Source organism: Vanellus vanellus (genome assembly GCF_965231255.1).
Source record: "Vanellus vanellus genome assembly, chromosome: 4".
Lineage (NCBI taxonomy): Eukaryota > Metazoa > Chordata > Aves > Charadriiformes > Charadriidae > Vanellus > Vanellus vanellus.
Genome location: NC_138909.1, coordinates 55560652 through 55575678, shown reverse-complemented (window position 1 = coordinate 55575678; position 15027 = coordinate 55560652). Strand labels below are relative to the sequence as shown.

At 40.8% G+C, this 15027-nt stretch overlaps 1 protein-coding gene across 1 annotated transcript in view; it reads right to left on the bottom strand.

Annotated features, from left to right (window-relative positions):
- Positions 1-1154: 1154 nt before the first annotated feature.
- The window catches only part of ABLIM2 (actin binding LIM protein family member 2), a 117620-nt gene continuing 103747 nt past the window's right edge, over positions 1155-15027 (bottom strand). Inside the window, exon 21 of the mRNA XM_082482280.1 lies at positions 1155-2917. Within this exon, the coding sequence (XP_082338406.1) occupies positions 2804-2917 (114 nt within the window). The 3' untranslated portion in view covers positions 1155-2803. The remainder of the gene's footprint in view (positions 2918-15027) is intronic.

The following is a 15027-nucleotide window of genomic DNA, read 5'->3' as shown; positions in this document are numbered from 1 at the left end:
TTCTGCAGTTGGATTAGCTTTCTTTATATTCAGTGGACTGAAATATGATAGATGCAATTCATACAACTAGTTTTGAATGTTAGGATGTAATTCAAGCACTTTTTGTTCTCTTAACTGACCATAAATGGGAGCACACAATGACAAACTGACTTGTAAGCAAACGCAGATAGATGATGGGGTATCACTTCTAGGTACAGTTCTGCATTGTGATAAGAACCGATGCTCATGAGCTAAAGAGTCTACATGGGGGTATGTAAAATGAGTTGTGTCTGATTTAACTCAGGTAGGGCAAGGATCTTCAGGAGACACTTTTAAGGCTGTTGACATTGTAACAGACTAACAGGCTCAAAACAGCATAAATGGGTCAAACAGAGCTCACATGCTCTCACTCTCCTCACTTGTCACCAGCTATACATCTGCATACCACAGTACAGCAGCATGGAGCTGTTGATCACGTGTTGCTTAGCAATGCACATTTTCCTTCCAGCATAGGCTGAATCCTACACCGGTACCATAGCTGCTGTGGTTAAACAATTCTCAAACTATTTATGAAGATCCACATTGAACCTGATCTGCACCAGTATATGGATTTCTTTGATCAACTTGCAATTTTTTTACTCAGGGAGAAGACGCCTGTAATCAATCTGATGTACCAGGAACGTGCAGTTGAGAAGAGTGGTCTCCACCAACGTCAAACTTCATCATCATCATCATTCTCCACCCAACTGTTTTCCTGGATTTAGATTTTCATAGTACCAGTAGACCTTGCTGGTCATGTTTTAGAGTGGCCTATTTCAGTGCGCTGCCAGTTTTCGCATGTAGGCAAAACAGAGCAAGCTACTCTGAAGCTGAAGAGCATTATGGATGCAGTCTACAGGTGATCAGGAGCTCTCACTTGCGACCGGCTAATGGTTCTGTACACTGAACATCACCAGTGAAGCAGCTTTTGCTTGGTGAGATGTGCCTGTCGCTAGATGGATTGTTTAAATCATGACCAACTTTACAGTCACTTGACATTTGGAAGTACACTTAACACTCTCTTCATGGAGCAAAACCAATGCAAATTACAGATTATTTACATTAATATCACGGGAAGACCCTATCCAGAGCAGCAGTCCAATCTAAAAATTATACACACATTAGCAAAGTTATTCGGTTATGTCTTTGTTTTAATGAATTTTTTAAACATTTGTATCATCAGACAAAACATTTAGGTCATGAGAAAATATTTATTTCCAACAGCATGGATTTTGAGAATTAGTTGGAAGAAGGCATGTTCAATGCTATGGTTTTTCCAATGCTGGGTCAGTTGAAACAGTGTGTTGTAGTGCATATATTAACCAGTTACTTTAAGGAAATGCAAAAAGACATAGTGAAGTAGGAGGTGAGTACAAACATTCAAGGCAGTAAAAATGCAGAATTACTGACACATGGCTGAAAAATGTACTTTTTGTAATGCTCTTTTAGTATCACACAAAACTAGCAACTCACTTTAAAACATTCTTTGTCAGCAACCATACTTCTGACCATATGAAATTATTAAATTTAATACAGTCTTTCAGCTGGAAGAGATATTAAGATCTAACGCTCATATCAAACGCTTGGATTTTGTTAGCTTTGCTTGTTATTTAAGATAGTTTCAAGGTACTGCACCGGTATCACATAGGTTTTCTTTTTTTAATCGATTTTTACAGAAACATGCAAATAGTAATGCATGAGGGTTTTATATATTTGATTACAATTGGATGTATTATTGATAGAGCACACCAAGCTTTTTTTGTTACATTTTATGCTGAACTGTTCCATTTCCACACCTACCAATTGCCATCACAGTTCTCGTGGCTTACTATGTAAAGCTGGAAAGCGGAGAAAGTAAGAATGTCTTTACTTAACACGTAAATATTAATGAAAATAATTCTTTTACAGATAGACATATCTATCTACATGTAATTAAGATTACATGATATTTTTTCAGCATGAAATGTAAAAAAAAAAGTTCTCCAAACACCCCAAACTAGTAGGAAAACACAGTTAACTGGCACAATACACTCTTAAACCAGTTTTGTATAAGGCTTCAGTTTTCCTGATGAATGGGACTAAATTTTTGAGTAGGTCTTTATACATTTTAGTCATTATAACTGTTTTATGTCACAATATATTCTTAATAAAATAAAAACTCTTGTGTTGTAATTAAAGATAGCTAGTTACCTTCTAGACAAATAGGACCTTTTAGAGAGTAGGCTGTGTCTAAAGTATAAGAAGTAGAATTAAGGTGCTTCCGTATTTTTGCTTTCATTCTTAAAAAGTACCACACACAAACAATTGCAATATTTGCTTGCGGACATGCTTTTCTTTGGCTTTTACCATGTTTTTAATAGCATGTGATCCCCCGTTGGAGAATTTTATATTCCTTACTTACTTGATTTTGCAAAAATTGTGTTGTAAAACTTAATGGAACAAAATGTTGGATGCATTTCCTTTGTCACAGCTACACTTTTTCTCTTCCTTTCATACTTTCCGTTTGCATCAAGCAATAACTGCGAGCAACGATAAATTTAAAGCTAGACTTTTTGCACGTTGTAAACTGGGTAGGACCAGGAGTTACTGACAAAACCATCTGGTCATGCAGGATTAGCAAATTCTCTGTATTCCAACGCACTGCCATCTAATCTGTCCTGTTTCCCCCGACACGTACTAACACAATGAAGCTGGACAATGGTTCAACAGCAAGTGCATGTGATAGTTCTGGCAAGACTATTTTTTTTTTTTGTTTTCATTAAGCACATATTTTATCCGGGAGGGGCTAGAAAAGCAGGGCCTTTTTCTTCAGGTCATTCCGCTTCCAAAGTGCCAGACGATCAAATTCCTCAATGCTCATTTTGAAGACTTCCTGGAACTCTTCAGGGGACAAATGCCTCTTGAAAATGAAAATACAAAAGGTATCATTAAGCTCTTCTGTGCACAGGAATACTTCTGCCCTTCCTAAGTTTTAAAACAAACCACAAAATAATGCATTGGGATTTGCAATTACATTTCCAAACTGGTTCTGGAAAAGACTGCATCAAAACCAAATGAGCTCAGAGTAGCTGGGAAATAAAATTATTGATGGCGGTAGTGACTTTTGAAAAAAATATCTTTTCAATATAGTTCCAACTGAGCAGAAGCTATGGTGCTTGGGAAAATGATGTGTTTATACATGGAGCTTGATGACAGAGCACGCCGAGACAAATTTAAGCTATTCCAGGACTTTAAAGAGATTGATAACAATGTAATTTCAGAGTTGGATTTGTTTTGCCTTGATCTTTAATGAGAGTGGTGGCTGCCACACTGGTCCACTAACAGCAGCCTTGTAACAAAGGAGAGAGCACACTGCTAAATTCTTAAATCCAAAATGTGCTTATCCATGGGGATAGACTCATATCAGCAGCCCAAGCTGGATAACACTTTTTTTTTTTTTAAATGCCAAGAACTATGCTTGGCATAGTTCTTGATTCAGTATTAAAAACAAAAGAGAGAGAGAGAGAAAGAGAAAGGGGTGAATACCAACAAAAAGAATTGCAAGGAGGTAAGATAACAATTACCTAACAATTACTAATATACAGACAGAAAAGGCAGAAAAGATAAATGTGTGAATTAGAAAGGAATATCATAAAATTCTTCTGATAATTGTGGAATAACTCTTGTTCAAGCATTTCAGTAGTATCAGTTATGTTTCTCTGTTTCTGATGTGTTAAGCACACACCCGCTAAAAGGGACAGATTCTGTGTGATGAAAAATACAAACTGCAATTTTTAAAACATGGAATCGCCTCTTCTGCAAAGATTTCCTTGAAACCTGGCACCAGCCCTGCAATCTAACCCTCTCCTCCCCAAACGAGCTTTTGACTTGAAGGTCCCAAGGCACAGCTCTCCTTCCAGGCACACCCCAGCAGCCCCATCCTGAGCACCTTGGCGCCTGCTGAAGCATCCAGAAACGAGGTCCCCCAAAGCTGCTAAGCAGAGGACAGAAATGCTTGGCTCATCACACATTAGACAACAGTGTTATTTCACAGGAAGGATATTGGCCTTTTCCTTTCATCTCACTGGCTCCTGGTTGCAGGACTTCCCAGTAGGTGAGAAACCTGGATTCAACGTCCTCGTCACTTGGAGGAGGCTCAAAACTGCCATTTAGTCCACATCACTCACTCTCGAGACGCATACCAGCAAGCCAGCCAAGAGGGTAATTTTAAAGGAGATACAGTCCTCATGAAAGTGAATAATGCTGCCTCCAAATGCTGAGTGCAAGATGCTGAAGGTAGAGGGGAGCACAGCACTCCCCAAGGGAAAGGGAGCCACTGTGTCCTTTAGACTACGCTTTTACTGGTAATTCAAATAAGCCAAGGTTGTCTATCATTTGAATCCAGGTCCCAGCACCTTCTGGAAGAGCGCTTGCCGCTATTAGCCAAAATTGTGGCTTGGAGCATGCTAACGTGCCCTGGTAATCTCACTATGGTTTACCTGACCAGGATGGACACAGCCCCATTGGCCTACCTTACAACACTATTTTTTGGATAAATTTGAAAGCAAAATTTTACTTTCCACTTATTAACAATGTGTTTATCTTTGTAATGTAAATTACTCGAGGAAAATTAATGAAATTGTTTATAAGAAACCACTACATTTAATTACCTTGAATGGTCATTATAGGCCCTTGTGGTTTCTTGAAAAAGGACAGCCTTGGGGTTTTTTTCCCTTGAGATTCCACATATTCAGAACAACAGTTACTAAGAGTTTGGAACGAAGCCTTCATTTTTCATTTGACCAATGATAGCAACCCACCATAAGCACTATGCATAGCATGGAACAAACACGCCATGCATACTTGGCAAAGGAGATCCTGTTTCGCATGGAAATGAGCAACATCTGACAATGTATTTTAGAAACAATCTCTCACTGACAGAATTTAATTCTACTGGGTTTGGAAAGAAAAGTAACTTCTCTCTGCATTGATTTCCCTCCCCTCCCCCCCCACATTTTCCTGGTAATCCAGTGGGCAAATGTGATCAAGTTTAACTTCAGCAACTTCTCACAGCAAGGAAAGTGTCTGTAAACCGCGTGATTGAAAGAGAAGTGTGGATGAGCAAAGTGTATCATATTTTGTTTTACTTTGCTTTCTAGATTGTGGATAAGACTTGAGATGTCCCTTCACTCAGAAGAAAGCAGTGACAAAGAGAAAATCAGAAAGCCTATACCCTGCAGTTAAACCCACGTTGCCAATTATCCAAAACGACTGGAAATGTAAACTTTAAAAGGAATGTTTTCACCGTTTTTTTTTTTTTCTTGAGGTAAATTACCCTATGTCTTCCTAGATACTGCTGTGATCTCATCAGATCTGTTTCAATACTGAAGGTCTATGGAGGGAGAGTCCTACATCCAGCTTCAGGCCTTTTCTGCAGGGTGTCGAATACTCGCTACACTTCCCCTCCCAACAAAGCTTGCCACCAATCTCAGTACAAGCTCTGCAATCCCCCCTTTCCTCTCCAAGGCTGTTCTTTGCCATTTATCATTTTGCTTTGCCCTGAGGCTTAGCAAGCTTTTGGTCCGCAGGCATCTATCCAAGCCAGTATGAATTAGATGTGCGCTCTGCTCCTCTACTTATATCCAGATGACGTCACCTTCATTCCTTGCGTGCACTCATTTTCTAATTATATTGAAAGTTTGTTTTACACCAGCACCACCTTTTTTTTCCTCACAGAAGTTCTCAGTTGGTGCTTCTTGGTCCAAAAGGAGTTGAGTTTCCAGTCCACAGATGTAGTGGCAGAGACTGAGGTGGGGAAAGCATGAGCTTTACTTATTTCCACCTCCCATTCCACTAGGAAGTTTCTTCGCTTTTAATTCTTCTCCACACACTGTGTCCCTCATCTCAAGGACTAAAAACCAGACTGCAATATTAGCAAAGTTTCTGACTCCATCAATACATTGCCCACACACAAAATTAATTATAGAGGAAGGGAACAATTCCCTTTGGTCTGGACCCTTTCAGAGGGCACCAGTCTGTGCCCAAAGTAGCGTAATTTCCACTCTTCTCCCTGCATCTCAGAAACTTTCACCATCTTCTTCTTAAGCACCATGGGCTCTAGCTTTGGGACTGATCCTAGAAGCAGCAATGATTACAGTTCTGTCTGCAAATTTTAATAAACCTTGATCCCAGAAAGATGTCATCAAACTGGCAAAGCTTCAGATAAAAGTAACAAAAGTAATCATGGGTTGCAGTTTGATTTATGAGGAAAGACTAAAAGGCCTAAGTATGTGCAAGCTTAGCCAAATGATGACTAAGGGAGAATATGGTAAATGTCTACAAGTATTTGAAGGGTCTAAACACCATGGGAATAGGGCAGTGTGGGAAGTTTATGTTCATACTTTTCTTTGTATGTGTGATGTTAAATTTTGTCTGCATTATTGTTGGGACTTTCCTAAATCTTACAGCTTTAAGACTTAGAGCTCTTCCCAAAGACAGAGAAAATGCACCACTAAGAACCTCAGATTGATTTATCTTTCTTCTCAGCTATTTGAATATTGATTTGCTTTAACTGAAGCGTTACCTTGTCTCATTAGTCAAACAAAAGAAGGGAAATTGAAAATTATGTGTAGGGAATAGAGAGGATAATCAACTTGAGGTATGAGAAAAGATGTGTGTGTAAAGCTATGCTTTACAAGGCCAAGAACATTATTTCTTTTATTTTTTTCTTCCTTTTTTTTTTTTTACTATTGGATCAGCTTAAAATATCCAGCTATGTTAATAGTGCATCATTGGGCCATTAAATGAATGGCCCAACTTATTAGTAAAAGTCATTCCTTTTTTTTACTAGTGTTGGCCTTGTTTACATAGGAAGTCTGGGTGTTTTACAGCGTGCAAGTAACCAATTCTTAATTCCCTTTGTGACAATTTGGCCATATTCAGGCAGCTTAACTCAATCTACTTCTCTGCTGTGCATCAACGGCAAAGCTGGGCACGCTGCAGACACTGAGGAGAAGACAGAGGACCAGATTAAGGTGCCCTTCTAACCACACTCTGAACTGGCTGCATTTAAGTGAGCTCAGTTTGGAAGCTGCATAGTGGTGTTAACATGGTGCTACCTGAAACTCTTGCTAAAAGATAAGGCAAATAGCTTAAAGGTGGTTCTTCACCAAAACGACTGCTAAACTGGAGCTCACAGCATCAGAACATCAGCATTTTGGGTATATTTGTGAAATTGTCACACTAGATAGGACTACCACATCATATTGTTTAGATAAAATTATATTAATCTGGGGCTTGTAAAGTCAACAGTGCTCAACCTTTTGTCCTGGATGTCAGCTTGCATGAGAAACTTGAGAAAGCCAGTGAGACTCAAGTTCAGTAAAGCGCTGGTCCCACCAGATGCGTCCACAGCTCACAGCAGTGGCTTTGTGTGGAAGAGGAGAGTTGCGTCTCCAGAAGCACAACCTCTCACCTGCACTGACAGCATTTTGGATTACAGAAATGGGGTCCCAACATTGGGATCCCACTTTGGGAAGCCTGAAGGTGGCCTGCAGCTTGGGAACCTAATGCTGCTGCTGTAATTCCTCACCTGGATGTCACCTATATGGCACAGTGCTGCGTAAGAAGGGTCACCACGCCTTGCTGTAATTCTCCAGCTAGCTCTCCTAAAACATACACGTGCACAATGGAAGAATTAAAACGCAACTGTTTCTTATTAAGATATACAGAACCAAGCAAGGGCTGGGCTAAGCCTCTCTACTCCAGTGCAACCACTATGATGAAAAAACCTCATGCTTTACGAAACACGATCATTAGAATGAGCAGTACAGATACATGCTCATTTTTGAGTCGCTCAGAACAAAAGTAATTAATTGCACATTCAAATACTCGCTCCACAGTGTTATCTCAGAAAGAAGTGATGCTTTTTGCTGTAAATTAATGAGGCTTGTCTCTATTTTTTTTTTGTGGCCTGCCAAAAAGTCACTGATCATTCTAAATAGAGTTATAAGATTTTTTTAATTCAATGAGATTTCTTTTCCCCAAGAATAACTGTACTTTTAATGAAATTCAGAGATCTTCAAAACTAATACTTAAGGACATGGCATTAGTGTGAATAAGTCACAGGAAAGGAAAACTGCAATTAACCTACAGCCATACTGCAGTAAGCTGTGACCAGGTCATGCTGCACAAGCATGTTTATTCTGTGTCAGTAATTGGATGGGAGTCTTCCTGTGAAAACCTGCTGATGTAGGAAATCCAGGGGATATCATACTTCTTCATGAGTCAATATTGAACCAATGAACCAACACAGTGGAAGGCAGGAGGCGATGAGCTGAAGACTAGAAAAATCAAAGCCCTAATTCCTAGACGTCATTTAAAACCTCGGGTTTGCTTCTCTTTTGCTTTTTGTTATGTTCTGTTATGTTGTAGGAAATGACAGCTGAGCATTACATTGCCTTTGTTTGAATTCATACTGACTCTTTCAGCTACTCTCTCTCTGAAGCACTACTGTGCGCTCTGTTTTACAGAGTGTAATTTTAAGTATTTGTGCTCTTCAATTCATTTTTGTTCAGAGTCCTTGTAACACTTCCAACCTCTGATCTACAAAATCTGGAAGTAAAAGCTACAGGATCTTTTCCAGAGGCTTCAAAATGCAAACGAGCCAAACCAAGATGGGCTTTACTGGAAAAGGTTTATCCACAGGCAAGCACGCATTCATGTAAAAAACCCCAGATCTTAGCTCTTTAGGGTAGTTCGTGCAGAGGCTTTGCTGGTGGGACATAGTCCTCTCCTGTATTCAGATGTAGGATGTTAAAAGTATCTCAACTGAATACATTTTGAACAATAACAGCCGCCTCCCTTCTCCAGTTTTCCTCCTCTCCCTCCCATTCCCTTCTCCTGCGCCTCTCAAAGTTAGCCCAAATATTACTTTCAGATGCCCAATCATAATTTTCTGGAAAATTTTCTCTTTGTTCTACTGAATTTTGAACCCTCATTTTGCTTTCACAAGGCTTGCACTTTCCCCCCTGCTTTCTTTTGCACTGCTGGGGCTCATCAGGCTTTTTAGAGGTTTCTTCTAAGCCTACCACATGGCTAATTACAAAGCTGTAATTAGCCATGTCTCGTGTTCCCAAGGGAGTATTGAATGTTAGGCTCATCTACAAAGTAATTAAGCTTCACGCTCAATAAATATTTCCAACTATTAAGTAATTATGTGATAGGGGAGGGAACGTTAAGAAATGGCATGAGTTGCCACCTAATGAACTTCAAAAGGTATCAAAAGATTACTAGAGCAACTCCATTGATGGGGGGATGAGGCAGTAGGGGCTACAACTGTGGTTACAACTAGATGAGGGCACTTCCTCACAACTTGGAGCCCTTGTGCGACCAAGCCTTGGCAGGAGGTGTAGATCCCCCTCTCTCCTCTGCTTCCACATAGCGGTGAGGGTCCCCAGAAAGGCTCCCAGGAAAAGCAGTGAAACAGAAGTAGTGAGTAAGGGAGCGTGAAGCCCTTCCCCCTGCCAGTGTAACCCCAAGCATCTACACAAGGCTCCTGGACCTGCGGATATATCTCATTTAGTATCTCAGAGAGCTGCTTCTTCATAGAGAAGCTGGATTTCACTCAGCACTACTACTGTGGGGTACTTACAATCTAACCTCTTACGAAACATCAAAAGGCACGTGCCAAATATTCTGCAGTAGCATTGTACATTCAGTATTTTCCCCACCTGAGTAATTACGCCGTAAGCTGAAAAGATGCAAGTATTTCACTCAGGGATATCAATATATTACCTACACAGCGGTACACAGTAGAACATCTCTGAAGATAACTTGTGCCACCATTCTGTCATTCAACTAAATGAGCCTTTTCATACCGACAATTCCGTAAGTAATTGCCTTCAACAGAATGCTGATAAAAATGTTACATAATTAAGAAAATAATTCACAAATACAACCAAGTCTACGAATCCGTGACAAATTATGAAAATATATCGAGGATGTTGAGTTTCAAAAATTTAAGAAATGTAAGTGCAGATTTATCTTAAGAGGTAGATGACTATTAAACTGGAGAATCTAATGAAGTTTATTGCGTTTTCATGCATGTTAGTGGTAGCACTTCTTTGGGTATTTGTCCCAGACTCACAGCTGGGGCTCAGAGGTTTAGCTTCAGGTGGTATGTCTATGGTCTTTGGGCCTGATCCAAAAAAGTACGCTGGACTCAACATGAAACTTTCCATATTCATTTGCTTTAGGTAGAAAATACCTTAAAGCAGGTTTTCCAGTTTCCCTTGGTTTCCACGTTAGCGAATCCATAATATGAATTCTTCACATCTAACCCCTGTTCACTCCCACAGTGTTTCCACTCTGATAGGAATTAGCTTTTGTATGTATCTTGTCATTTCTGCGGTGTATTTTACAATGGCTGTTTTTGTAAGGGCTTTGAAAACTGATATAAACATCCAGTACTGATCACAATGCAAGCATACGCCTCGAATAAGAAACATCACACAAACATTTTGCAAGTTAAACAGTGTGAACTTCCACTGAAATCGGTGAACTGAACTTTTTCACTCCAGGTTATGAGCTTCATTGTGATGGGAGTCTGTAACCTCAAATTTATCCCCAAACCACAAACTATACTTCTCTGTGTTAAAACACACAGCATTCCAGTTTTGGTCTGATTTTCGCCATCTGAGCTCCAGAGGAGGTGGGACACACAACATTACTTGTATGAATGACATCTAGGAGCCGGGACTGTTATAAATTCAGGCTCAGTTACTGGAAACCAGTCCTAAAATGGTTGCAGCCCAAATGGCTAGAACCCAGGATGATTGTTGAATAAAAACGAGTGGAAAAAATGTCATCCCTAAAACAAATCCAGACAAGCAGTTTCAGGAGGAAAAGCATGTTTGAACTAATGTGAGTGCTCTGTTCAAACAAGACCGCACCCGTGTTTAAATCTCTCATTTCTGTTTACAAGAGAAGAAGGTGGCAGATGAAGGTTTGCTACTTGACATTCCAGAACATTTTTTCCTTAGCAATTGTTTCAGCGTAGCCTTGTTAAACAAAGAACGAACAGGCTCAAACAAAAGTGGAATGATATACTTTCTACTGTATTTGATAGGCATGAATGAATAATGCTTTTAACTCTCTGACATTCAAAAGAAAAGGCTAAAGCAACTAAGATACATTAAGATAAGAACATCAAATGAAAACACTAAAAGATGGTTTCCAAATGGATGACTCTAACTATGTTGGCTTTCAAAACTACCAGCCTGTGACCACAAACGAAATCTTACACTGTGTGATAAAAGCAGCTTCAGGAGGAAAAAAAAAGAAATCTATGCAGTTGGGCATGAACCATCAATTTGGATGTGCAAGCACTGAATCACACTGCTGTGACTCAGTAACAGGCACACAATATCCAATCTAAGGTAAAAGTATCAAGTGCATGCTTTTAACAGCCCAAGGCCTAAATCATAGAAGGTATTCAAGTACTTAAAAGAGGTATCAAGATTTTCAAAAGCGTCCATAAGCCCAGCTTCCTTTGGAAAAAACACAAAACAGGTCATGTGGAACATCACTGGGAAGCCAGGAGGTAAGGAATGCGTTAATGTGTACCATCCAAAGGTGATATCCTAGTCCCTGGAAACTCAGGACTTAAGTTGTCCAAAATAGGGAAGTTTACTCCAGAACACTTATATTTGAACCCCTGCATAATAAAATGATCCTTTTGATACAAAATGTTCCAAGATAGACCAAATTACGTATTTTTTTTTTTTTTTTACAAATGCCATTTCAGCAAAGGTAGCTTAGAATCCTATTTTGAAATTACGTTACCCAGCCTAAGCACATAAGAGACCTGTGGAGGTCTTCAAAGCAGGGCCAGCTTTAAAACTAGACCACGTCCACCAAGGCTTTGTCCAGTGAGTTTTGCACGCCTCCAGGGATGGAGACTCCACAGCCTCTTGGGCAAGCTGTTCCACTGAATTACTCTCCTTGAGTGCCCCTTATATCTAATTGTAATTTCCCTTCCTGCACCTTGTGACTGTTGCATCTTGGCCTTCCAGTGCCTGCTTCTGAGAAGGGTACGTTTTCCTCTATAACCCCTTTACTGCAAAGGTGCACTGCACGTTCAGCTTGTTTTCCATCACGACCATCAGGTACTTTTCTGCAGAGCTGTTCCCCCCATCTTGTGCTGTTGAATGGCATTGTTCTGTCACAAGTGGCAGAATCTGGATTTACCTACATTGAACTTTATCAAGTTCCTGTTTACCCATTCCTCTAGCCTGGCCAAGTCCCTCTGAATGGAGGCTCTGCTCACCAGAGCATCAGCTGCTGTCCTCTGCATTTTGTGTCATCTGCAGACATGGTGAGGGTGTAATTCCTCTTCTTCACCCACACTGTACAACCCAATCCTGTGCTACTGCTTTGCTGTTCTGTTCATTATGTGAATTAACTTGTTCTTCACCATTTCCCATCAGAGTAGCTCACAGGAATGCTCCTCTGTTCATCTAACGTTAGAATAAACAGCACTATGGTAGAGAGAAACTTCTGACAAAGTTCCTGGGCCAAATCCTTATCTAGTGTAAATTCCTTGCATTTCAAACCAGCTTGTACTAAACGAAGATCCGGGCTATTCATTCAAAAGTCAGAGTGCCAGTAATGTATTTAAAAAATCAGCAGGTCATTTATTATAGCTAGTTCTCAACGCTGCATCTATTAGTTCACTGTTGGCATAAACATCTCCTGAAAGAGTACAAGAACTGGGCTACTTCTGCCTCACCGCTGAGTTAGAACAAGCAAACAAAAACATGCCGAGTGTTTCTACGCTTAGATATATGTGCTTTTGAAGAAAGAATTCGTATTATTTGAATGCATTCATTACCAGTTGAGCCTTCCTAATCTCTAGATACCTCTTGGGCTTAGAAAAATATGTTTTTTTACATGAAAATATTTTTTATAATCCTTAAAGTAAATGTCTTACACAACCGTGTAATCTTAAAAATACTCACAATGGGAGCAAAGTTAGAAAAACACTACCACCCATTAAATCCCCACCCTCCTGCGGTCCTTGACCATCAGCCGAGGCCTTCATTACAGTCTCCCTTAATTTGACCCAAGCAGCTGATACCATTTACTTGAGTTCACTTTTCATGACAGGAGCATTCAATATAGGAGACTTCCCTTGCAAGAAGGAATCGGAGACAAACAACGGTGCCTCTTCCATGACACCTATGCCGCATCATTCAAAGTTCATAACAAAGTGTTTCATAAACAGGAGCCTGCTTCAAGTCAACTTGCAAGAGGGCTATTAAATAAAGCTAGCTCATGCAGATTTAGTCAACTTCTTGCTCTTGAGTAGACGAGGAAATCAGAAACATGACGTGTGAGATACTCTAATCATACCAGACATGGTAAGACCGCTTTCAGGTTTGATAGTTGATACAAAACACAACTATTCTAGGTCTCCTTTCACTGACACCACCTGTACCCTGCCCTCAGCCAGCACAGCCAGGAGCTCGCTCTGATTTGCAGCGGCCAGAGCAAGGTGACGCTTCAGTCCGCAAAACTCATCGGAGCATAGCTGGAATATTAGAACATGGATTTTTTTCTCTTAAAAGATTTTCCAAGATAAATCACTCTACAATTTGGGTAACGCGTGGGCTTAGCAGCGCTATCACCTTCGCCATTTCTGTAGGCACAATCCAGCCCTTTCAAGACTGACCCTTGCTGTGCAGGGTGCAAACAGCAGACCAGCTGGCAACCCATTCTGCTCAGGGAGAGCACTTGTCTCCTAGAGATCTGTGAGCATGGAACCATACCCTCTAGTGAATGTGAAATGGAGCTCAAGAAAGGGCGAAATCTAACCTTAACACCTGCTTCCAGTATTCCCAGTAGTGCTTCCCAAAAGCCTGAAGATACCAAAATATGCTAAGTGGGTGCTCTACAAAGAGATGGGGGGTGGGGGTGTGTGCATGTGTGTGTGTCTAATCCAGGTCTGCTCCTGTGCAAACCTACAAACTCGCGTAGTTTCGGACTCCCCGAGTCCTGGGTCTTGTCCAAGCCAGAAAACTGCTGAATGCACAAGTCAGCAACTAAGTTACAGTCGTCGTCTTCTTCTGCCACAAGAGGAAACGGCTTTTCTATGCAAAGCTCCTTATTTCCAGCAGCTCTGTGAGGCAGAAGGAAGGGATGGGGAGGGGGGGCAGAGGCCGGCAGCAAAGGCAACAGTTTGTGCCCGTCACTCAACCCTGCATCTGGTTTGACTGTGTAGATGAGCTGCTGCCTCTGTTCCTCCAGTAGTTATAATCCTACTAAAGCGCTGCTAATTTAATTGTTTAAAAACCTACCAATCCCTACTAAATGTAAGGCAGTCTCCAAAGGAGTCCTTCCTGCAGACACACGTGTTTAACACAGCGCAACAATCAGCAGCGTCAGCCTGGTCCCCTGATGGCTTTCCTGGCGCAGGTTTGAAGCACATCTTGTTTATCGTTCTCTTTGCAAACCTCTGCGAGATGTTCGAAGTGGTCGGGCTCCTTGAGCCACCAGGGACCGGGCTGCACCAGGTGCCAGGCAGACCCAGCAACTCCTACGTTAAACAAACGGCGACCCCGGCGGAGGACAGTGTGTGAGTTAGGGATAACGGCAGGCAGGACAGGCACGAACCATCCAAAGCAAATTATATGTTGTCTTAAAAAAGCAATTTGGAGCTGCGTTCGCTATTCAGACCAGGCTGATGCGTTTAAAGAGAGACTCTCTTCTTTAATACACACACACACAAATGTATGTATATAAAAGTATCCTTTAAAGGATGTATCCAGATGGGTATCCCTCCAACTCCCTGCTCCTTTTTCTGGACTCATTATGGTTTTTATTATTGCTATCACGCCTTGCTATACCCCATGCTCAAAACAGCACACGTTTCAGGCTCGGTTTTCCTTACCATCAAATTTATACCACTTGCTGGGTAATCAGGCGACAAGCACATTGAAGTATTTAAGAACATAGCACCATTTCCAAACT